General features: G+C 34.0%; 3 protein-coding genes across 3 annotated transcripts in view; 1 reads left to right on the forward strand and 2 right to left on the reverse strand.

The window, feature by feature from the left end:
• Positions 1–166: 166 nt before the first annotated feature.
• Positions 167–13,530, reverse strand: LOC106710437 (DNA topoisomerase 2). Its single transcript, XM_045680390.1, has 19 exons — positions 13,335–13,530; positions 12,630–12,864; positions 10,544–12,443; positions 10,225–10,364; positions 9,527–9,729; positions 8,651–8,799; positions 7,787–8,024; positions 7,212–7,369; positions 6,439–6,647; positions 6,068–6,205; positions 5,666–5,804; positions 5,022–5,145; positions 4,477–4,632; positions 4,247–4,393; positions 3,443–3,556; positions 2,490–2,661; positions 1,755–2,011; positions 1,047–1,204; positions 167–485 (listed from the first exon to the last, which is right to left on the reverse strand). The coding sequence occupies exons 1-18, from the start codon at positions 13,347–13,349 to the stop codon at positions 1,058–1,060; spliced, it is 4,641 nt and encodes a 1,546-aa protein (XP_045536346.1). The 5' UTR covers positions 13,350–13,530; the 3' UTR covers positions 167–485; positions 1,047–1,057.
• Positions 13,531–13,851: 321 nt separating this feature from the next.
• On the forward strand, positions 13,852–14,810 carry LOC106710448 (transmembrane protein 223). The gene is made up of 2 exons (XM_014502505.2): positions 13,852–14,295; positions 14,490–14,810. The coding sequence occupies exons 1-2, from the start codon at positions 13,911–13,913 to the stop codon at positions 14,780–14,782; spliced, it is 678 nt and encodes a 225-aa protein (XP_014357991.2). The 5' UTR covers positions 13,852–13,910; the 3' UTR covers positions 14,783–14,810.
• Positions 14,811–17,388: 2,578 nt separating this feature from the next.
• Positions 17,389–25,419, reverse strand: part of LOC106710435 — a 92,740-nt gene continuing 84,709 nt past the window's right edge. The window contains exons 8-11 of the mRNA XM_045680319.1: positions 21,210–21,404; positions 18,606–18,695; positions 18,213–18,307; positions 17,389–17,726 (exon numbers count right to left, since the gene is read on the reverse strand). Coding sequence (XP_045536275.1) covers positions 17,609–17,726; positions 18,213–18,307; positions 18,606–18,695; positions 21,210–21,404 — 498 coding nt within the window. The 3' untranslated portion in view covers positions 17,389–17,608. The remainder of the gene's footprint in view (positions 17,727–18,212; positions 18,308–18,605; positions 18,696–21,209; positions 21,405–25,419) is intronic.

Genomic DNA, 25,419 nt, shown 5'->3' on the forward strand with positions numbered 1-25,419 from the left:
TCCACCTCCACTTCCCATCCTTTCCTTATAGGAAAAGGGTGGGAAGGGAAAGAGAACTAAGATTAGTCCTCCAACACCACACTCATCAGACTGTAGGCGGAATTACTTCTACTTGACGCCTGTCTTCTGTGAGGTTGTGGTATTTCACCAGTCGAGCCGGCCTCATCAAATTCACCTCTCCTTCCCATTTATATGAATGTAATCACATAAAACAAATGTATGAAAATGTATGTTAATGTTACATGAATCCTATCCACCTTGAATTCGACTTAAGAAAAATTACATACTAAATAAATTAAAAATAATTAAAAATAACACAAATTGTCGCGTTATAATAATTAAAAACGAGATTACACTTCTCAACTATTCCATTGTAAAGTGACATTTAAAAAACTTCAATCATACAAAAATAAATTTAAAACATTAAGTTTCAATTCGTAATTATTTCTCGCCGCAAACATTTCCTCACTTATTAAAGTCATAATCTGCGAAATAAAAAAAAAACATCTTAATTATATAAATAATACCCATATTTTCATCTAAATATATCTAAATTTATATTGCAAAGATATTTTTATTCACATACTAGTTGTAGCCCGCGATTGCGTCCGCGAGGAATTAAAAAAAAACCTTAATTAGTAATCTATGTATTAGTAGGCTATATTAAAAAATATTTTTTTTTATTTTGCGCGTACAAATCTATATATATAAAAGAAAGTCGTGTTAGTTACACTATATATAACTCAAGAACGGCTGAATCGATTTGACTGAAAATTGGTGGGCAGGTAGCTTAGAACCAGGAAACGGACATACGATAATTTTTACCCCGTTTTCTATTTTTTATTCCGCGCGGACGGAGTCGCGGGTAGAAGCTAGTAATAGATAAATCACGAATTTATTTATTCTCAAAGTATGAAAAATCTACTTTAAAAGAACTGTACTGAATTACAGTTTAATTAGGAATCTTATAAACTATGAATCAATTACTTAGAAATCTACACTAAGGAGTTCATTAAGTATCAATTAAAGGTCTCTGTGTCAATTACCTGTATGTAATCTATTCGCTGTCATCACTAAAGTTGTATTTAGCTTGAGGTCTGGAGCGCGCTTTGCCTCGCGGCGCTGGACTGCTGGAGATATCCTCGTCTTCTGAATCACTATCAGCTTTCTTCTTTGCTTTCTTCTTAGGATTCGCCTTCTTATCCTGGAATTATTATAATATATATAAATCTACACATAATAAATAAATTGAAGTATCTGTATGTAATAACGAAAGTACGTAGCTGATAAGAAAAAACTATTTTTTTTTTAATTTTTGTCAAAACTAAAAAACTCAAAAAGATTTATATTTTTGTATGTATTGAATAAACTGAAAAATTACTGGCCTGATCTCAAAAAGATTTTTATTTAACGAAAAAACTAAAAAACTACTGGCCCGATCTCAAAAAGACTTGTATTTAACGAATAAACTAAAAAAACTACTGGCCCGATCTAAAAAAGAATTGTATTTTTTTATGTAACAGATAAACTAAAAAACTACTGGCTCGATGTCAAAAATTCTTTTGCCATTAGAAAGCTACAATATCAATCAGTAACATAGCATTTTACATAGTATTTTAAATGCTAATGGTTAAAGTAACACTTAAATGTAGATTAATTAATAACATTTACACTAAGCAACCATTAAACGACCATTTAATTTTTTTTCTGTTACGATAACTGTATTTTCCCTGACCATAAACAAGAAGAATTACCTTTTTAGTATCAAATATGCTATCATCATCACTATCCGCACTCAGCAGGACTTTGGCAGGTCTCTTCTTGGGCTTGTCTTCTTTCTTGTCCTTGCTGTTGGTGTTGAGCAACTTCCTCTTAGGTGCTGGCTTCTTCTTAGGAGGGGAGAGTGGAGCCTCCTCTTCCTCACTGGATAATATGGTGGTGGGCTCCGAGTGATGGTTGTTTGTTGGTTGATCTTTCTTTGTATCTTCTATTAATGAATCGAACAGACAATCTGGAAATTCATTTGATAATTTTACATTCCACTATCCATCAAGCATCTTTAGATTAATATAATACGAAATGTAAAAAAAAAAAATATTGTCATCCTTTGTCTATTGGCTTATACAAAACTAGCTATGACCTGCGAGTTTGTCCGCGAGAAATTAAAAAAAAAATCTAGTAATAAATATAGACTATAAGTGATAGTGTAGCTTTCCAACAGTACTAGTCTAGGTTTCACAGACTGATGACTTTTCAAATAGCTAGAATGTTATAAACATACTAGTTGCATCCTGCGACTCCGTCTGCACGGAATTAAAAGAATACTTATACCCTATGTGTTTTTCTAGACTATGTTATACATCTGTGCTAAATTTCATTGAGAACTGTTAAGTCATTCTGCAGATACCTTTTAACAAACATCCATCCATCCATTTAAACGTTCGCATTCATAACATAAGTAAGAAATAAGTTAAATAATGTATTTCTACCTGAATCCATTTCAGCAGGTTTCTTGTTAGCATTCTTCTTAACATTGAAGTCATCATCATCACTGAGAGACAGCGCGCGCGGCCTCTCCCCCTCAGAGTCCACCTTGTTGTCATGAAGTTCTAACTCCTCGTTAGACTCTGACTCCTCTGAACCGTCTTTGTATTTCTGAACCTGGAATAAAACGAAAGTATATTATATGAGTGGTCATTTCCTTATTATTATTGGTCAATAGTCAACTAAAACTAGAAAACTAAAAAAAGAAAGAAGTTATAAATCAACTAACTAAACAATATAAAATAATACAAAGTATGATTTACTGTGAAATTATGTAATATCCTTTTTATATCAATACCTTTTACCTTTTTATATATGACATTTTGTACAATTTTAATTGGAATCATTTCATATTTTCTACCAATTTTCGGTAGAACAATATAAAAATGACTGCTCTGTATTTTTATTGTGTTTACAAAGATTATCGGTTTATTAAAAGATCGACGCATCTGTAAATGCATATCAAGTATACGAAGAAGAAGAATCATAAAGATAACATAATGATTTGGAATAGCATAAACCAGAGCAATATGTATTAAATCTTAATATATATAAATCTCGTGTCACAATGTTTGTCCTCAATGGACTCCTAAACCACTTAATCGATTATAATAAAATTCGCACACCATGTGCAGTTCGATCCAACTTGAGAGATAGGATAGTTTAAATCTCATATTATAGTCGCAATTTTAATTTATTGCTAATTATTTGTCTGTTATTATTTGACAGTTACAATTATCTGTTAACTCCAAATGATTCTAACAGATGTCGATACCTTTCGACTGGGTTGAGTAAGTAATCAATAGATGGCGCTGCTATGGTAAATCTACGAACGTGTCATATAAGCTTATTAACTGCGCGCGGACGGAGTCGCGGGCGACAGCTAGTTTATGTATACCTTTGTGGCAGCTCTCCTGGCGCTGGCTCTCTCCCGTGGCGCAGGTTGCTCCACCATCTCCACATCTGACTCCGACATCTCGCCAGAACTGCTGCCGCTGAATGTCATCTTTTTCTATAAAATAAAACTAAATTTACTGAAGGGAAAATTTATTTAGCTATAGTAAAGCAAATTTTGTTAAGGTTACTCGGTTTAAGTCTGCTGGAATTGACTGTGGGAGTAAGAGGGAATTGACTGTGGGAGTAAGAGGGAATTGACTGTGGGAGTAAGAGGGAATTGACTGTAGGAGTAAGAGGGAATTGACTGTGGGAGTAAGAGGGAATTGACTGTGGGAGTAAGAGGGAATTGACTGTGGGAGTAAGAGGGAATTGACTGTGGGAGTAAGAGGGAATTGACTGTGGGAGTAAGAGGGAATTGACTGTGGGAGTAAGAGGGAATTGACTGTGGGAGTAAGAGTCAACTAAGAGTAAGAGATATATAGTAAAGGTGCCACCTACAAATCATACTAATTATACCAATGCGAATGTTTTCAATGAATGGATGGTTGGATGGTTGGATGGATGGATGGATGGATGGATGTTAGAAGGTATATCCGGAACGGTTAAATGGCTATTGATGAAATTTGTCACAAATGTAGGACATATTCTGAAAGAACACATAGGCTACTTATTAAGTTTTTTTCTTTTAATTCCACGCGGACGGAGTCACGGACGACAGCTAGTTTATTATAAACATTAAAAAAGTGCTGTCAAGCTACCTTATTTAATATGTTATTAATTTCGTTTAATTCAAGTTTCAACTAACCTTCTTAGGTTCCTTCTTGAATGTAAGTTTCGTCTGTTTTAGCCCATCCGTCTTCTCCGCCTTCTCCTTTTCTGGTTTCTCTTTCTTTACTCTTCCCTTTGGCTTCTTCTCTCCACTAGTGGGCGGGGTCACTCCCGTGGGATCGTCCTGGGAATTACATTAAAGAATATGTACAGATATTTCATATCCACACAAAGTCGCATGCAACTGCTAGTTTGTAATAAACTTACAGGATCATATTCCTTCTTGATTTCTTTCCTGGTCTTGGCCTTCTCCGCAGCCTGTATCCTCTTGATGAGGTCCTCTGATATCTTGGGCTCGATCCTCCTGCCGTTCTCTGATGGGATGATGTCGAACAGAGACTTCCTGTTCTTCTTGTTTGCAGCCTGGATATTTATGTATAATTAATAGTATATCGATAAATATATTGATAAGGTTCTTTTTGTTTTTTACTACAACTATATTAGTTTAATATTTAAACAAAAGGTTATATGTTTGCTGAAACGACTTTACTCATAAAGAGTATGTAAATTTACCAATTTTAAGACTTTCTAAGTTATATTATAATAGTTACCTTCTTTCTTTCCATCTGTACGATTGCAAAATAAAACACAAAGGTATTTAAAAAAAATCCTTCAAAAAAAATAATATATACTAAAATTGTCAATTTACACAACAGATTAAAAAAAATCCATAACAATTATACTTTTATTTCAAGATTTTTTTTATTTTCCTATTAAATTTCAAAACACAAAAAAATAATGTCAGAACTCACCATTGCCTTGGAGCTCTTCTTGTTTACGGTATTCTCTTCGTTCCTCTCTTTCTCCTCCACCTCCTCTAAACGTACGAGGAAAGCATCCAGATCCTCGCGCCACAACATCGCTGGAGTTTTAGCTCTAAAAAGTTAGATATTTATGAATAAAATATATTACACACAAAAAATAAACGTAAACTCGTATTATTTGATTAGGATTAAAGATTTACTCTCAAAAAAACAAACAAAACCCCACTTTACATGAAAACAATATCGCACACTATACATAATACAATATGGTCGCCGTTTTTGTTGTCAATTTACTTTTTACAACAATCTAAAATGTATAGAGCTAGTTAACTTGCAAAAGACTAATTAAAAAAGTCAGAGTAGTGAGACATATCATATTAATATTATAAATGTTTGGATGGATGGATTTTTGGATGTATATTTGCTACTAGGTATCTCCATAACAGCTTTATGGATCTCGATGAAATTTGGTATAAATGTAAAACACAATCTGGACGAACACATAGGCTACTTATGACCCTGGAAATGTGTACGGTTCCCATCGGATAAGTTTAACTTATATTTATTCGGTATGATTCAATACATGTTATTAATTTACACAAAGCTGGGGTATGTTGCTAGTGTATACTTACTTGAGGATCTCCAACTCGGAGAGTTTCTGGTCTCTTTGCTTCAGCAGATCATCTTTCTTCTCCTTGGTCAGCATCCACATCGACATACCCAGCAGGTAATTGAACTTTTTCACTTCTTTTAGTTGCTGGAATGCTTTTTCTGTCAAATTAAATAATTATTTGAAAACTAGCTTTTACCCGCGACTTCGTCCGCGCGGAATAAAAAAAATGCACACAAGATAAAAAAAGTTTCTATGTCCGTCTCCTAGTTCTAAGCTACCTCCCCATTTATTTTCAGCTAAATCAGTTCGACCGATCTTGAGTTATAAATAGTGCAACTAACACGACTTTCTTTTATATATATAGATGATGTCCAATATGGATGGAAGGCAAGGAGGTACTTAGGTAGGTAAGAACATTAACCTGGATCCACAGGCTTGCCCTTGTTATCCTCAGGTTCCACCTCCTCCTCAGACTCCTGCTCCTCCTCCTCCACAGTGTCCAACCCTTGCATCTTGCTGGCGCGCTTCTTCCAATCGGCAATCGGATCCGGTGCGTAGCCTTAAAATATAGAAAAATATGTAAGTAACTTTTTTCATCCTAAATTTCAGTCAAAATATTTGCTAAGATGCAGATTTATATGACGAGTTAGTAACCATGGGTTTGTGGGACCAAATTCCTCGTTTAAAACATTTTTATCCGTTTAATACAGAGATTTTGTTCTGAGAAACCAACAGTAAGTCAGTGACACAAAAAAATATCCATTATAAAAAAAACATATATAATAATCTCACCTCTTTTAATAAGTTCTTCAACCATAGCTTTTCTCTTTTTATTTTCAATAACGAGTCCTTTGTCACATTTCTCTAATATGAATCTCGCCTGGTTTGTAAGTTTGTCTGCTTCAGCCTGCAGCTGACCTTCCAGGAAGTCTTTACGTCTTGAATAATATCTTAGACGGAGATCGTAAAACTCGCGTAAAACTTCTTCTACTTTATCGTATCTATAAATTATAATTAAAATATTATATATAACTAATAAAGGAATTAAAAATAATTTCTATTTTAATTTTAACAAATTCTAAAACAATATTAATTTTTATTAATAAAAATTATTTAAAACTAAAACAGAAAAACTTTTCCCCCTTACCTTTATATAATTTATAGACAACTAGCTTTTACCCGCGACTCCGTCCGCGCGGAATAAAAAAAAAAAGAAAAGAAAACGGGGTAAAAATTATCCTATATCCGTTTCCTGGTTCTAAGCTACCTGCCCACCAATTTTCAGTCAAATCGATTGAGCCGTTCTTGAGTTATAAATAGTGTAACTAACACGACTTTCTTTTATATATAGACAATGTACGAAATTGTTTCTATTCTTTCGGAAACTTTTGTCTCCAACATCAAGAATTTCTTAGGAACAAATCCACATATTACTATCACAAACCATCTCCACACTCATCAGACGAAGTAATTATTTCCACTTCACGTCTGTCTTCTGTGTGTTCATGTTACTTATAAACAGTTATATCAACAGACTTTTACACACAATACATAAATATACTTACTTTTTTAAACAATTATTATGATCAAAGGCATTCATACAGGTCATAGAGATAGTGGTCTGAAGTTTGAATACTTTGTGAATGCCTTCCGCTTCCACCTCAGCCAGCTTGCCCGGTAACAAGGATACCACAAAACGCACCGTAGTATCTGTATTATATTCCTGTAATAGCAGAATACCACTGTTTAATAAAGATGGATTCTCTATTCTGTTATTTAGTAGAATACAGTACAATATTAGTACTACATTCCACTAAAATACGAAACAAAAATATATATCTAGAGAAACTTTTCATTAAAATAAAGCCATTTGAGTTTTCTTTTTTTTTTTGTTATAATATGCTTACAGATTGGAAGAATTTGTCAATAAAGGTGAGAATGCGTGAGAATTAAAATAATTCTAAATTAATAATATCTTTAGCATAGACGCATTAAATGGAAATAAGAAAATTAAAAATTAAACAGATCCATCACTGAAATTATTTCACCTTAAAAATGACATTATAAATATATTTTATCAAACAATTTTAGGTAAGAAGCAAACAATTTTATTTAATCAAATAAAAATTTCACAACTTACTCTGTACTCAGAGATGAGTGGTTTAACTTTCTCATTTCCCAGCATAGGTTCTAGTACATTCTCCTTGTAGTTCTGTGTCCAGGTGCCAACGGGTAATTCGGTGATCTCAATCTTCTCTCCGGGCAACACAGCCGCTTCACCAGAGATCACATACTTGTCACCGAAACTCTCGATTGTACCGCGGAAGTTTTTATACCAAGGATGCATCGTCGTCGGTTCCTCGCCGTCTAACATTCGCCTGGAAACATTTTAGACTAATTTAATAACGACTTCAATATATTTCAGTATAGTATTTAACAGTGGTAGATTCCGTAACAACAATATTTGTTGGATGCAGGAATGTACCAGCTCGACTGGTGAAATACCACAACCACACAGAAGACAGACGTCAAGTGGAAGTAATTCCAAGTACAGTCTGATGAGTGTGGTCTTGGAGGCTTAATTTTAGTGCTCTTTCGCGTCACACCCTATTCCTATTAGGAAAGGAGGGGAAGGGGAAGTGGATTTGGCAGAAGAGGGTAGGCATAGGAAGGGGAAATATCCTTTTACTGTGCGTCCCCTTCTCCATTAAAACTAATAATTAAAATGGTTAAATAAAGTAGCCAATAATACTCCAGCTTACATAAACTATCTCCAAGTTAAATTCTCGTCAAAAAAGATTGAAGTGCTTCGGACATTTTATATTTATCAATGGAACTAACTTAAACAAGGAAAACGCCAATAGCCTAATAGATAAGAGTATTGGCATGCAATCACATGGTCAATGGTTCAAATCCAATCATACGACTATTAGTTTAAAAAAATCCTCTACTATAAAAAAAAAAAACTAGCATTTAAAAATATAGAAATACATTCAAACAGTACCGTATATTAGCGACGATGTCCCTTGGATTGTAATTGGGTATCTTGGTAGACCAGCCTGTACCGATACCCTCAGCACCGTTCACCAGCACCATGGGAAGTATAGGCACATAGTGCACCGGCTCTATCTTCTGGTTATCTTCAAACTCGTGCTGGATACATAGAGATTTATTATTGAAATACATGAAATTAGTACAGTGAGCTTTAATAAGTGATATATATAAAAATGAATCCCTATATCCCTTGGTCACACCATCACATGGGTACGGCTGGACCCATTTCATTTTTTTTGCTGTGTTTGTTATTGTCAGAAGGTTCTCATGACAGAAAAAGTTTAAAAAATTTAGATGGATGGATGGATAATAATGTTTGTATGAAGTTATCTTCGGTAAGGCTTAATGGATCTTAATGAAATTTGGTATAGATATAAAACATAGTCTGTATAGGCTACATATTAAATTTTTTTTTAAATTCCTCGCAGACGAAGTCGCGGGCGACAGCTAGTAAGTGATAAAAATGGCACCGAACACGGTTTTTTTGTTAAATAAATAAGTTAACTTGAAACAATCCTTTAAGAGTCAACCTATTTGATGGTTTTGCGTTTGACCTAATGATTATGTTTTCTCATAGTCAATTTTTTACTTTACTAGCTTTTACCTGCGACTCCGTCCGCGCGGAATAAAAAACAGAAAACGGGGTAAAAATTATCCTATGTCCCTTTCCTGGTTCTAAGCTACCTGCCCACCAATTTTCAGTCAAATCGATTCAGCCGTTCTTGAGTTATAAATAGTGTAACTAACGCGACTTTCTTTTATATATATAAGATAGATTTTCAACTATAATTTGAATTTTTATGTATATTTACTAAGTTATACTCACAATAAGTAATGGATCATCATGCGGATGGAAGACGAGCCTGGTGAGGGGTGACATGAGAGTGAATATGTAACGGGGGCTGGCAGAGTCCTTGCCACCACAAAGTCGTGTACCAAACTGACCGCGCGGCTCCAGCAGGTTGATATTGTTGGAGCCGACGTAATTCTGCGCCAGGTTCACTATTGTCATAGCCAGCGACTGCTCACCTGAAAAATAAAAGTATTTTCAGTAAGAAACATAAAATCCTTGATGTTTCAAATGGAGGGGGGGGGGGAATTCTGTTTTTTTAACTACTACAATGAGGAAAGCAAAGTAAAGTTGCTTAAGTACACATTGGCTCTGTTCCGATGCATTCTTTTGGAGATCCAAGTACTCTCACCAGTTGCATGAGGATGGCCACCGAATGGGTTTTTGTGAGTCAATTCTCACATAATCCTGTCTTTCCCCCAGTAGGCAGGGTATTTTTGAAGATTACATCTCAAATATAAATAAATAAAAAACTACACATTGGGTCTATCTACCTTCATATTCGTATCTAAGATTTATACTATTTTTATCCGGCTCGAAGGACCAACTTTTTATTTTATTATTTAAATCACATTCAATACTACATAATGTTATTTTTACACTGGAACATAGTTATTATGTGTCACAGACAGGTGTCAACATATGTTGTGTCAACATTATGTGATATAACATACCATGATGGTAAGCAGAGTGCTCAGCGACGGAACCCGCCAGCTGCGCGACCTTGACCTCGCGTTTGTCGTTACGCTTTATGCACGTGAAGATCACCTTACGCTGGCCAGGCTTCAGCCCGTCCACCATGGACGGAATCGATCTGTAATTATTGAGTTTTTAATAATTACCGCACAGAATTATCATTCTATGCCTAAATTAGAGATAAATGACCCATTTTATTTTTATTTTTCTATAGTCTTTATAACTTAAGAAACTATTAATAGTCAAATGTGTCTTGTAAAATAAGGGTACTTTAATTTTAATATGTTAATAACTTACCTAACATTATCACCATTAGAAAAGAGAACCAGCTCTAAATTAATGAAGTCAGAATATGTTACAGCTTTTGTTTCTTTAGTGTACAAATATCTTTCCGATAAACCAATTTCCCTCCTCCTCTTAACTTCATCCATATGGTTTGTCAACCATTCCTTACGTTGATCTGCACCTTTCTTTGAGAACGCCAGCTCAATGTGGTGATCGTCAGTGGGTCCGCTATATCTAAACTTAATCCTATGCCTTTCCATATTCTGGAAATATTCTTTAGCCTCCTTGGATGTGGAGGTACCCAAACCTTTGTAGTATTTGATGTTGAACGTATGATGGTTCTCCGTTTCCCTTTTCCATTCTTCAAATTCTGGTAACGAATAGAAGGATATTTCTTTGTCCTTCTTTGTAGCTTTAACAATAGGAGTAATAAATTCCTCTAAGAACGGTAGTTTTAATAATTCAGGCCAATTATGATGAATGAAGTTGATTATAAGACCTTTGATATGTGATCCGTCTTGATCCTGATCGGCCATTATCATCACTTTACCGTACCTCAATGTTTTTAAATCATCAAGTGTGTTGTATTTCTTTTTGTACTGTAGACCGAGAATTTTGATCAGGTTGTTAATTTCAACGTTTTCCAAAACTTGTTTGTGTGATGCATCACGGACGTTCAACGGTTTACCCTTTAATGGGAAGACACCGTAATGATCTCTGCCAACTACACTGAGTCCCGATACAGCTAATGTTTTAGCTGAGTCTCCCTCGGTAAGAATTAGGGTACAAAGGTGAGAATTTTTGGTACCAGCGTCATTAGCATCTTCTAACTTCGGTATACCTTTCAATTTACTCTGCTTCTTACCTGACGCCTTCACTAGTTCCGTTTGTGCTTTGAATTTGGCCCACGTCAATACAGATTCAACCAAACCGGATTTGGTAACTGCATTAATAAATTTCTCAGAGAAATTACATTTCGAACCAAAGCTTTTCGCCTGGAGTGTCATGTTCTCCTTTGTTTGTGAATCAAAGGTTGGGTTAACAATAAGACAATTTATAAATACCCACATGTGATTTTTGACTTGGAAAGGCTTTATGTTCACACCCCCCTTATTTTTCTTTTTCAAAACTTCTAGAACATTTTTGACAACGCTATCGGCTACCGTGTCAACATGTTTACCTCCTTTCGTCGTTGCTATTGAGTTCACAAATGAAACTTGTTGGAAGCCCCTGTCGGAAAGTGTGAGTGCAACTTCCCAACGATCATTTACTTTTTCGTAAACTACTTTCAGTGGTTGCCCATTCTCGTCCTCTTTACCTTTAATATATAAATCTACATAATCCTTAAACTTATTTATTTTAAGTCTTTCTCCATTCAAATATACCTTTACTCCCTGCGATGAGGCAGCCACGTCATAAGCACGTCGCGACATCAACGCAACAATATCGTCCTCGAGTTTATCCATTTTAAACTTAGCTAAATCAGGGCTAAAAGTTACTTTAGTAAAATCATCATCTTTGCCAGCTTCCTTAACCTTTGGTTCGGAAGCCTTTGTCATATTACAACCCCAAGTTTGTTTAAAATGTTTCTTATATTGTCTAGATGCAGTTTCTACTGTAAACTTTGTTGAGAATATGTTACAAAGTTTTGCACCGTACCCATTCCTACCACCTGTTACTTTCTCTTCTTCATCATTGTAATTTGAAGATGTCAAAAGATGGCCAAAAATCATAGTTGGAACATACATTTTTTCATCTTTATGCATAACAACTGGAATACCACAACCATTGTTGTAAACTGATATAGTATTTTGCTCTTGGTTTATGTCAATTCTAATTACATCCATTTTTGAATCTCTCTGCTTATTGTCAGCAGCGTTCACCAAAATTTCATCATAAATTTTGTACAGACCTGTAAAATGCAATATCAAAAATTACCACAATTTTTTTTTTTCTTAAACTTCTTTTTCTTTATTCAGAAGCATGAATACTTTCAAACATTTTTTTTTTCATTATTTACACAACTGGCACAAAAGTAAAGAATACAGAACAGGTAGTAAAGAATTATCTATCACAAGATCTTACAATAGATACATACCTGGTACAAAAGTCAGTTCTTTCTGCACCATACATTCTTTTTCCTTGTCAAATACCCACATGGTCTCAGTTGCTCGTTCTACTGACCCAATGTATGTGTCAGGTCTAAGTAAGATATGTTCCAACTGAGATTTCTTTTGATATATCTTTTCTATTGTGCCTTTTTGACCCTTGGCCGGAGGCGCAGCCTCTGATGTGCCATTCTGGGTTGCACTTTGCATTTTGTTTATCATTGTCTACAAAAACAAATATAATTTTTAACAAACTTACTTATTTAAAATTTATTTAACTTCAACTAGTAAACTAACTTCAACTATGTCAACTTCAATTATTCTCGGATTCTAACTAATAAGTAAAATTAATTTCCTTATAAGGTATATGACCTTAAGTAGAATGTTAAGGACAACAAGCATTTCTAAAGAATTAAGTTTAGGATTATTATTTTGAATTATAATAATTCTGATGGAAATTTTTTATACAAATTTCAAATAAGTTAAAATCAAATTGTCACCTAATTATTCAATTACAGAGCAAAACGATCGTGCTAACCTATTTGACTATTTAAAAACTATACTATAAAGAATCTATAAGACATTTCTTAACGTGTATGCAAATAATAAGTATGAAATAAAAATTAATAGCATAACATAAAAAATAAACAATCAAAATGACCGTTGGCGACCAAAATGCCGCCAAGATATCTCACCCTTATATCAGCCATCTTGTGTTTTGTACATTTAACGCTTATACGATTAACGCTGCGCAAACTTTTTCCTAAAGTTATGATATTGCTAAAAACAATAATCCTGGCTTTTGCAAAACAACATTTTCGTTTTGGTAAGTATAAATTATCAACCGCAACGATTTAACGAATCTGATTGACAAAGACGCCGTGAATGGGTATAGACTCTATAGAGTTCGCCTGTTTTTCTCATAGAGTAAAGAAAACAAACAAGCTTCGATTTTTAAGATTGAAAAAACAAAAAAAATATAATCAATATTATGGTCTGTAAAGAGTGGTAGAATTCCTCAGAAATCTTATAATACATTTATAGTCATACAACAATCGCTCTTAAGAGCACTGATTCACATTGTATACTTTTCATTTGTTGCCAAAAACTACAGATGTCTAATCAGAGGCCACCATTAAGCACTCTTTGGTGTTCTCGTTACGTCATTATTAAACGTCAAATCATTGTTGTTAATTGTCAATGTCGCATTTTGAGGTTATGAATATAGAAAATAAAAAGTTTACATTAAGCTTAAGTGTTATAAAATAAGAATGTCGTTAATATCATTTGCTAGTACAATTTTAAAACGAAGCATTACTTTCCGCTCATTTCCTAGATGTAACAATTTAAGTCATGTAACACGGAATTCGTCTTATAGTTCAGTAACAACAAAAACTATTCATGATGTGAATACCAAAGTTGCAAGGGACGTTATATTATTTAAATATGAGAATCCGAAGTTTTTTAAATATATGAACGTGTTTGCTATCGTTCAGTATATGTTTTGGACATATCTTGGTATATTTGCGTTTAAATCTTTGAGGGATGCACCGGTTGACAAGTCAATGATTACAGACGAAACTCCTTGGTTTAGAAGAATAAACCTCGGTGAAAATAAGTACAGAAATACTTTAGGAGCTGTTGCTTTACTTATTGGTAATTATATTCAATATTTTCTCGTGTACTTTGTAATATCCAAAACATTTCTTCAGAAGTCGACAAGCAGGTGATAGTGATATTAGATAAAAAATGCACACTACACGATATATATATATTGTGGTCAAAATAATTTATATACTTCAAAATATTAAAAAAAAAAACAGAGATTAACTGGAACATAAAATTTTCAGGTACTGGATCATTGGGTATGGTTTGGATGTACACTTTGAAGTCAGTCAGATATTTGATACTAAACAAAGGTGGCCAGCATTTAACCTTTGTAACGTACGGTCCATTTGGTAAGAACCGCATGATGAAGGTACCCATAGAAAATGTCTGTTGCAAAGAGAACAGGACAATGGCCAAAGTTCAACTTCCGATTAAAGTGAAGAACACTATGATGCATTATATGTTGGACATGCGTGGAGAGTTTAAAAATCCCCTCTTGTTTGATAGCACTGCGGGATTGTCTAGGAAATGGTGATGAAGCAAATATACTATGAGTCTAAGCAATTGAAGAAAATTATGTCATATAAATCTGCATTATATGTGAATTATGTCCTAGATATTGTAAATAAATAGTAAGTTATTGATTTTAGTCCTTTTTTTTACAAATCATAATCAAGAACTTAATATTTTTTATAAAATATTGTGTAGCTTCCGTATGATTTTGGAGGTTAAATAAAAAGACAGTTCTGAGATTTATCCAAAAAAAAACTTTATTTATCTTTCATAATTATAGCAACGGATAATTATTTCATTTAAACACAAAATAAACAAGAACTGTAATCGATAACAAAAAAATAAATTTTATTTTCCTATATACAAGATCAACTTTGTTAGACACAAGCTCAAAATATTCAGATATTTAAAAAAAATCTTAATTAAATTTTCCCAACAAAACAAAGTGGTCAATATTTTTGAATTTATTTTGAACATTGAGATTCTACGTCAAATTATGTAGTAAACAATTTCATGTTGAATTATATTATTAAAGAGTTCATGTCTAACAAAAACGTAAAAGATCCAAAATCAATCACATGACATTAAGACGCTGTGTGAATTCAACATTACAGCGGACTTCCACTGCTGACATTTAAACAAAAACATACTGTGCTCATCATCTATGAAAAACCAGAGACAATACTGTTTTTGTATAAACATCTCCCTAGTTACCAAATGTTAGACAACTTAATAACGACATATTAACTTACATACTATGTTGCTACTAACAATTTTTTTTATTTAAGTCTACAAATGCTTTTAACTAGCTTGCTAAAACAAGCTAAGAAGGATCAACAGTGCATTTTGAACTCGGAACTGTACAAGTAAAATTTCAATGAAAATTTTCAGATATTAGCTTAAATCTAATTATCTCAAGAATTAAATGGAAATTTCAATTCAATTGTGATTTTAATTTTAAATAAAGTTAGCATTTTTAATCAAATCTTTTGAAACATTCACCGTTGGATTTCTGAAACCAAAATTCCTGTATAAAACATATTATTATCTATGTTTTGTCAAAGATTATGACGACGATATGTTTTATACAAAGATTATGGTCTCAGAAATCAAAGGTAAATCGAAAAATAGTTGAATTGTGGCAAATGTGAATAACGGCAGTTACAAGTTATAAAATTAAGTCAATGTATCAAGTTTTTCATATACTTTACATTGTCGTTATTTGCATTATCTAAACGGCCATTAACAGCAATGTCAATGGTATATATTATTCTCAATTATTAATAATCGATTCATGTTATTCCAAATAATCGATTAATTAAGAAAAATCGAGATATCGAGAATTTGCGTAAGAAAAAATTATGATTAAATAGAATTAGAATGGACTAAATTGAGATCATTTAGGTTATTTGTTTTTAGTGTTGTCAGCAACAAATTGCAATAATGTTGCCAGTTAAAAAAAATATTCAAAATAAAACTGGTGCACCATCAATCCCTATTATAATTAAGTACAGTATTAACCCTTATTTACAATAAATCATAAATATTAATGCACTAATAATAAATTACATCCTTAAAGCGCTGTGTTCACAGCACATGCTGATGAATTAACTTCCTAACAATAATCCAGCCATCACAGGTGAATGAAAAATAACATAAATATATCCGTCTCGCTCACACTGCATTGCAGTTACTTTACTTCGTATATATTTTCTTCTCTATATTATAATTTAAACAGTGACAGCAAAGTTTTAAAAGATACTGATTCCATATTTTATTTTTTCACACTCGCGTACTACGTATTTTTTTTAATAATCTATATTTAAAATAAAGGAATTAAATTATTTATAAACTTTTCAATCACTGTCCGAATTAAAAATTTATATGTTAAACTAAAAATATATTTAATCTGTATTCCTCGCGGTTTTTTTTTTTACAAAAATATACGATTATCAGAACCAATCCTCTTTACAAAATATATGACTAATATGAAGTACTTATTTAAGTTATTTAGAAGCTTTTTTTTTAAATCGTTAGTTTAAGAGTAACTAAACTTTCCTATTCAAAATTAAATAACTCATTCATTCATTAAAAATAAAAAGCTTTCTTGGCACTCGCCGCTCACTCTTCAGTCTCAAGTCTTGCCGTGAGTTTGTCGAAACAGGAGACAAAAACATAAGGTTATCCCTTTCTATCTCTTTAAAATGAAAAAGATAGCAATATATTTGTGCTCTATCTGCGATGCAAACACACAATTACGGAAAAAATCAGTCAACCATCTTTTAATTTCGCGATTATTTTTTTTATAATCTATGTAATATTTTTACTCTGTGATGTTTACTTGATTAGCGTCGTTTGTTTTAATGTCAAATTTACGATCATCCGGTAGTCTGGTATAGAGCGAAATTTTATTTTGTCTTTGATTGTAATATTTGTAAAGAATATTTTATTTAAAAAGGTCCATTTTATTTAAATTTAATCATTATTATACTTGTTTTAAGATAGTTCGATTAATTTTCATATATTTTGTTTTTGAACAGTTACATTCGAAAATCTGTTTTACCAAAACTGTTTTAAGTTGTTTTACCTTCATTTTTTTAAACAGCATTTCGAAGATGGTTTAAATCTAAACAGTAGTACAAACTTATGGCAACTGTTGAAAATCAACCGTAAACTTTAACAGACACATAAATTAAAATTAGACCTTATTATTAAACACACTGCATCCGTTTTCCTTTGACACATATATCGCGATGGCAATTTCACAAATAGGCTGAAAGCTGCACAAGTTTACTGAAGTGTTTCGATCAAATGTTAGTCTTTTGGACATTTAATATGTATTCGTACGTCAGTCGGAGATGTAGCGTGTAGCACGCGTTATCTCCTCGTCATCGTCGTCGCGCGCCGGACTGATGCTCTCTATTTCCTCAACTTCTTCCAGATTCTTCGTATTTGGATTGCACAGTCTAAAATTGAAATGCATTTATTCTTTTAGCTATTACACATTTTATATTGATTTGTTCTTTACCAGTCGTACATTGAAGTTTGTCTTAAAGTGGGTTTCTACTGAAGTAAAACTGCCATTCTTTTTATTAACTTTTGCAAAACAAAAGTACAGTTGAACTTGAATAAGCAATAAGAGACACTAAGGGATTGCGATATTTTTCTCACTTTAAGAGGTTTCTTTCTACCCGACTTTCTCGCTCACGGAGGTCGTCCTTCGAGAAAAAACAATACCTCTCGCTTAATAAGGTTTCAAGCTTATTCAGGTTTGACTGTATGTTACTAAAGTGTCACTGCTGAGTTCCAATAGAGTCACGAGTTCTATTTCCACTGGCGCGACCGCAACTGCTATAGAACGTTGCTTGTCGCTAAGTGGAAATAGACAGTAGTGTGTTTTTTTGAAAATTGGTGTAGCAATGTGTGGGGTGGTAATATGTGGTGGTCATCACCTGCACTTGCAGCAGACGATGCAGGGCGCAGCGAGCAGCAGTAGAGGGCTGGCCACCAGCAACAGCAGCCCGAAGCCCGCGAAAATCCCCACCACCTGCAAACACATTATTTATTAGTAACATTCAATGGTCTTTCCACTTTATATCGAAAATTGCGGCGGAAAATGTCTTCGTGCCTCATAATATGGAAAGAGAAAAAGAAATCTGCAAACAATACAAAACTCCACCTTATAAGTCTGCTCTCAAAAGTTGTAAAGTCCTAATTCTTAAGAATAATCCTGAATACGCACCTGATTTCAACAATGTTGGTGTATTGGGGCGTAACAGGATGCAGGGGAAAGTTGAGCAGTGCACTGATGGCCTTGAGACGCTAAGATATTGGAAAATGCTTACCTGAGCGCGATGCCAGAGCACGGAGGCGCGCGAGTGTCCCAGCTTGTTCTTGCAGGGGCCTTTGTCATAGTGACGCAGGAGGAAGTCGTCCTGCAACATCAGAACATTGCTAAATTAACATCTTACAGAAAATAACATAATTGACATAACATGCTTTTTTTATAAATCTATATTTTTATCTCTTGGCATTTGCCGCGATTTCGTGCGAAATTTGGCATAGATATTGAACATAATCTGGAAGAACACATAGGCTACTAAGTTTTTAGATCCACGCAGACGAAGTCGCGGGTGACAGCTAGTTTAGTGAAAAATATAGCTATGTCACTCGGGAATTGTGTCGCTTTCCTACAGAAATATTTTTTTCAAATCGGCTCATTAGTTTCGGAGCCTATTCAATTAAAACAAACAATCAAATATGTCTGGAAGATTATAAAATGGAATGCATTTAAAATGATTTTACATCGATTCGAAATTTATTTTTTACCGCGTATTAAAAAAATTATTGAAAGTATCCAAGGTTTTTTCCATGTACACTCAACATCACCCTGTAAAGTTATCAACAAGTTAAAAGGGAAATTTATTTATCATTCTGTCCCTAACAGTTTATAAAGTTTATATTGATCGCTTACGCAAGTGAATATGAAGGCACTTGAAAACACATAAACGAGAACATTACAGAGAACGCAAAGCGAAAAGCGACTGCATTCAGCATCGTTAAATCAAAGGCGCATTTGAACTCAAATGCGTGTCAAGGGAACTCGGGACTTTTTCATCGTCTAATTATAAACGCTAACATTGAATAGGATTTACGTCTTTTATTTTTTTTAATTGGATTTTATTTTGTGTAAATATTACTCGACCATCGATTTGTATTTATCTTCTAAGTGTTATAGAGGGGTACAGTCTCAGTGTCTGGTCTAGGTTGATAAGTAACAAATAGTGTTTTTCATATATCTATAAAAAAAAAACTTGTTACAATGACATCCAAATGACCGGCAATATTTAGTCGTCTTTATCAGCATTAGTATTTTATTTGCAACTAGCTAAAAAAAATGTCCTATGTACCCGTCGCCTAGTTTTTTTTTTTATATCATTAGAGCTCGTCTTCGCCAATTTTCAGCCAAATAGGATCAGTAGTTCTTGAGTTATAAATAATGTAACTAACACGACTTTCTTTTAAATATATAAATGATGGTCACCGTAGCGATGACCCGTCCCTGCGCCGGATTTAAAGAAAATACAAACAACAAAAAAAAAAACGGTTTTATTTGCGTTGCCGTACCGCGACCTCTTCAGACGCTCTTACGGCTTACACTCGCGTGCTACCTTACATGGATAAAGTTGTAGCATGTTTGCGAATCTATTAATAAAATACAATAAAGGCTGGAAAAGTACATCGTCGCGTTTTAAAATCGTACTTGTAATAACAGCAAGGTACTTTGCCCAAATAGTAATCAACAGTAATCAACTTTATATAATGCGAATGGTTGGATGGATGGATGTTTGTTAGAAGGTATTTCCTGAACGAATGCATAGGATCTTGATGAAGTTAGAAATAGAAGTAGAATTCAGTATAAAAGAGCACAAAGGCTCCTCATGATGCCGGAAATATGTGGAACTTGATAACTCCTCAATGGTTCAACACATCTTACTGAAATTTGGCACAGGTATACCACATAGTCTCCATTAACACATGAAAACTTTTCACTTTTTTTAGCTGCGAAGACAAAGTCGCGGGTAAAAACTATATTTTAGTATAAAGGTGAGAGGTGTAATAATTTCAGTTTTCACTCAAAGCTGGTCCCCAATCTCTCAAAGCCTATTTGACCTTATTCTATTTTTGATTTTGCCTTCTATGAAAATATCGACTTTTATCTGGCAATGTGCCAGGCTATCAATAAGCACTCTATAGGTTCTAATATATTTTATATCTAAATCGAAGTTTCGTCTATAATTTAGTGTGTAGTTGCTCGTAATATTAAACGGACATCACATTATTTACTTAGATTTTATGTTCAATGCTGAACAAACGAAAATAAATGTTACATAAATGATTTTATCTAATATTATAAATGCGAATGTTTAGATGGATGGATGGATATTTGTTTGACGATATCTCCAGAATGGCTCAACGGATCTTGATGTTTGGCACAGATGTAGATCATAGACTGGAAGAACACATAGGCTACTTATTATATTTTTTTTTATTCCGCACGGATGAAGTTGCGGGCGACAGCTGGTATTTAATAAATGTAAACTTAAATGATAATATTATAGACATTAGTGTACTAATTAATAATATTTACATTAAGATTCAAAGTTGAGATAACTATTAGAACAACAGTGGAATATCGTTGGAATTTTGGCGTCCCTATTTCCACGAGCAGGTTTACTGAGGGTATTATCTCGCGCTACCAGGCACGTTTACTTTGTCGGGTTAATCCGCCTATGACAGCGGAGACATTCAACCTAGAATGTAAAATAGACAGGGCCACATGAGTTAAACCGTAAACCTACATTTATGATAATAGTATAAGTAGGAAAATGTACCTCTCTATAAATCATTTAATTCTCTTTCAACAATAACATGTATGATATACTTACGTCGAGGGAAGCCAGACAGTACCAGCAGAAGACGTGCTTGCACCGTTTGCACATCATTTGGGCGCAACCCTCGTCCTTCTCAATGGGCACGCGACACATCGGGCACAGCTTGATGAGTTCCGACTCAGCTAGTAGCGGTGCGCCCGCGCCCGATGACGAAGCCGCCGCCGCCTCGCACGATAGTTCACCGTGCCACTGAAACAATAAAGACATCGAGTTATAGACATATAAATAAAACAACACGTTCAGTGATAATTGTTTTGTTAAAATCAACTAATGTGTTATATTAGGCTAGCTATAAACCAGTTTAACATTACACGTATGATACTGTTTGGAAGACTATAAAACGAATGACATCTCACAGTACAAAATTGATTAATCCGTTGAGGTTATCCAAATGTCTCCGCTCGAAAACTATTACATACTCTCTTATTAAGTGGAATACAACTGAACTGACAAGACAAGTCCGAATGAGAACAGATTTATCGACCTTGAATGGTTAAGTTTAAAGTCATCATCATCAGCTTACTATACGTCCCCACTGAGTGGCTCGGATCCTGCCACAAGTTAGGGGTGACTAGGCCATAGTCAACCACTCTGGCCAAGTGAGGGTTGGTTGACTATGGCCAATGTTTTCACGATGTTTTTGAACGATGTTTTCCTTCATCGTAAGAACGTCAGAAGTTTTAAGTAAAGTACCTTATTATATAAAATAAATCTATATAAAATAGAGCTAAACCACGAGCATTACAAAGCTATAATTAAGGTTAAAAGTTAATTGTTTTACAATAAAGATAATGTCAGCAATGATTATTATCATAATAAATCGGTACAAGTTATTACGCTAATATGCGTGAATGCTGATAGAGGTTGAACTATCATGATGACCTAACACTAAGATCTAGAAATAAATACCTATATATTCAAACTATAGATACAACAAAAATAACGTCATTTAATCGGTCTATCGTTAAACAAATGTTTTTAATCTATGTAGAAATGGAACAGTACCGATTCGGTCTCAGCATCGGAAGCATAATTTTAGTCCTCTTTCCCTTCCCACTTTTTTCGTATAAAGAAAGGATGGGAAGGGGAAATATTCTCTTTCTGTGCGATTAGAGATAGGCAACGCATCTGAAATTGTGCATATCTATGGGCAGCGGTCGCTTCGCTATTTAGGCGAATTCATGTAACCACTCGCTCGTTTACCACTTTACGATATAAAAAAAGAACAACGATATTTGTGTAGCCTGACCAAAAAACATTCTGCTACTAGATAATCTATCTATATATATAAAAGAAAGTCGTGTTAGTTACACTATTTATAACTCAAGAACGGCTGAATCGATTTGACTGAAAATTGGTGGGCAGGTAGCTTAGAACCAGGAAACGGACATAGGATATTTACCCCGTTTTCTATGTTTTTATTCCGCGTGGACGGAGTCACGGGTAAAAGCTTGTTTCGTATAAATAATCCTAATACATCTATGTTTCATTTCAGAACGAAATTGATCCATTATTTTCAAAAAAATTTACAATAAAACACATGTCATCAGAGTAATCATATTCATCTACTACATAGCAACAGACATGTTAACTTCTAGATTACACAAAAACAACTAAAAAGCCGTTCTTCTTATATCTAAAGAAACTATAATTCCATTGTAAATAAGTATCAAAGTTGTCTGTAAATACACGGAACTTGTGTATCTGTGGAGTCGAGCAGTGGATTGGAGCGTGTTGTTTGTAGATTGGGGAGACATCGCCGGAGGCCGCGGGCAAACATTACACTTGAATAAATATAAAATCGATGACAAACAAGTTATAATTTAAAGTAACTCATTTAAATATTACGAAAAAAAAATATCGTTTCTTTGTTCCGAAAAAAGTCAAAGCAAGTATATCTATCATCTATCTATCTCAAAGGCCGGCAACGCATCTGCGATTCCTCTGGTATTGCAAATTTCTATGGGCGTCGATGAACACCTTCGTGTTACCGCTGCTAATTTGCCCCCTTATAAAAAAAAACTATCATCTATCTATTGTTTATTAATTTTGGCAGAATGTTCAGATTTGGTTTGTAAGTGATCAGGATTTTATTTTTTATAGTATAAGGTAAGAAGCAAGCAGGTACCTTAATTCACAAAAATATCAAAGTAACCTCTGTCCATAGACATTCGCATTTATAGATTTGCCCACGTCGTTAATCGACAAAGGAAGGGCCGCGCTGAGAGGATATTTACCCTTTCTATGCATTCTCCTCCGCCAAATCCACCTCCTCTTAAATCCTCCTTGTAAGAAATAAGCGGGAAGGGGAAGGAGACCATCATTAGCCTCCTCGTCTTAATCAGACAAAACACGGAACTGGTTTCAAATCATGCCTGTCAACTATTAAATTAAAAACGATTTGTTTCCACTTTATTATTTTTATGTCATTATGACTTTTGATGTCATTTTGACTTTATCATTGTAAAATATTACCGGTTCATCTAGTTTATAACTTAATTCAGTCTATTATACTCGCTCGTTAGTTTCGTACAAACATCCTTGAAAACTATTGTTTAAATGGAGAGTTAGGAAAGTGCGACTAGCGACCGTAAATAACTTGCATTGTTTTAACTAATTGAATAGCGGTTACTAAAGTTATTGTTAACAACAAACAAGAACTCTCTTTACCGCAAACTTTACCTTCCATTATTCTGCGTGTCGCCGGCAAATCGCGTACACAGCCCATTTGTAATATGCCCCAAGATATCATCCAAAATTGAATAAAACGATGAGTTACATTTCGGTTACATTACGTCAATTTCTAAAGGTGATATTTCATTAGTACTTTCACGATCGATTGGTACTTGTCAATCAGCGACTATAACTTCACAGAAAATAACAGCGTCCAAATTGCCGAAACACAACACGTCACTATGTGAATTAACCGTGGGCAAATTTCAAACAGACGACATACACGATTTGTCGACAACACATACACGACGACTTACATTTCATGAAATTATAGTAATAACGATTATTGTAACTTAATTTTTTGACTTAACAACATAAATAATTCGCATGTATAATTTCATTTCACATATCATACACAATAAAATCTAAATTATGTACATATTTATAGAACCTAGATTTTTATAAATTAACTATGTAATATGTATTAAATGACGTAGATATTTACATAAATAAATTCATTTACGCTTCGATGCAAATTATGCGTATTCAATTTATGTTTCAAGGCAACACGCCTTGCGGATATTTAGCACGTCTAGATATAAAGCCAAAGCAAATACTATTGCAGACATTATTTTTAAGCATAGATATCAACCTAAGACAAAGTAAAAAAAAAATTTTGAGCAAATACCAAAATTGTGAGTTACGATTGTTTACGTAGGAAGTTAACGTTTCATTACATTGCATTAGGTTACATTTCGTATGCGCATTATATAAAAATGTTACAAACCATTGTAACATGATATAATCCAATGCAAAATTTCCTTCTTCCGCTTGCTTATTTGCCACTTTCTCTAATATCTGCAACTCAATTTGTATCAATCTAAAACTCAATTTGCCTTGTAGTACACACAGAAGGAATGTGGAAGTGAAATAGTATCCAAATAGGCTAGAGCGAGACGGATTTACGCATAAATGTTTCAGTATAATTCGAACTATCACCCGAAAGCACGCCTCCACCTCCAGAAGTGGAATACTTCCGCATAAAATCGTACCTCAGCATCCACATTCGTCTCCGTATTTATTTTTGCGAAGTTGCAACTGAGGTTTATTCACGTCGACTCACAATGCCGGAGATCGGTTCGTTATGACTCTGTTACATAAATACCTTTACTCTATACTTTTTTAGTAATTTTTTTTTAACATCCGCCTCCGCCTCACTTAACCTTCGCATAGTCGTGACACTGAACCTCCTTATCCACCTCCGGCAATAACACTAACGCTAATTATTTTAAGGGTCTATATCTAATTAGAAAGTCTAGATCCCTAAGTCTGCTATAAGTACTGATAGAAAATAACAATTCATCGCGGCTTTAGATAAGGTCGCTATCAGCCGTGACAAAGAATCACAGTTATCTTGATAAAAGATAAAAAATGTCACGTTTCTACTAAATATTAAATACTTTATTACTTATTAAGTTTTACAGTGCAATTTTAAAAGGAAATTTATCGCTTTAATTGTCGTACCCGTCTT

This window comes from Papilio machaon, chromosome 12 (genome assembly GCF_912999745.1).
Source record: "Papilio machaon chromosome 12, ilPapMach1.1, whole genome shotgun sequence".
Taxonomy (NCBI): domain Eukaryota; kingdom Metazoa; phylum Arthropoda; class Insecta; order Lepidoptera; family Papilionidae; genus Papilio; species Papilio machaon.

Excerpts from the sequence above, each read along its gene's own strand:
- LOC106710448 (XM_014502505.2), top strand. The coding sequence starts at position 13,911 with ATGTCGTTAATATCATTTGCTAGTACAATTTTAAAACGAAGCATTACT. Across the intron at positions 14,296-14,489 it reads AGCTGTTGCTTTACTTATTG|GTACTGGATCATTGGGTATG; the intron begins GTAATTATATTC and ends TAAAATTTTCAG.
- LOC106710437 (XM_045680390.1), bottom strand. Across the intron at positions 10,365-10,543 it reads TCTAATGGTGATAATGTTAG|ATCGATTCCGTCCATGGTGG; the intron begins GTAAGTTATTAA and ends CAATAATTACAG. Across the intron at positions 3,557-4,246 it reads TCAAGAAGGAACCTAAGAAG|AAAAAGATGACATTCAGCGG; the intron begins GTTAGTTGAAAC and ends TTTATTTTATAG.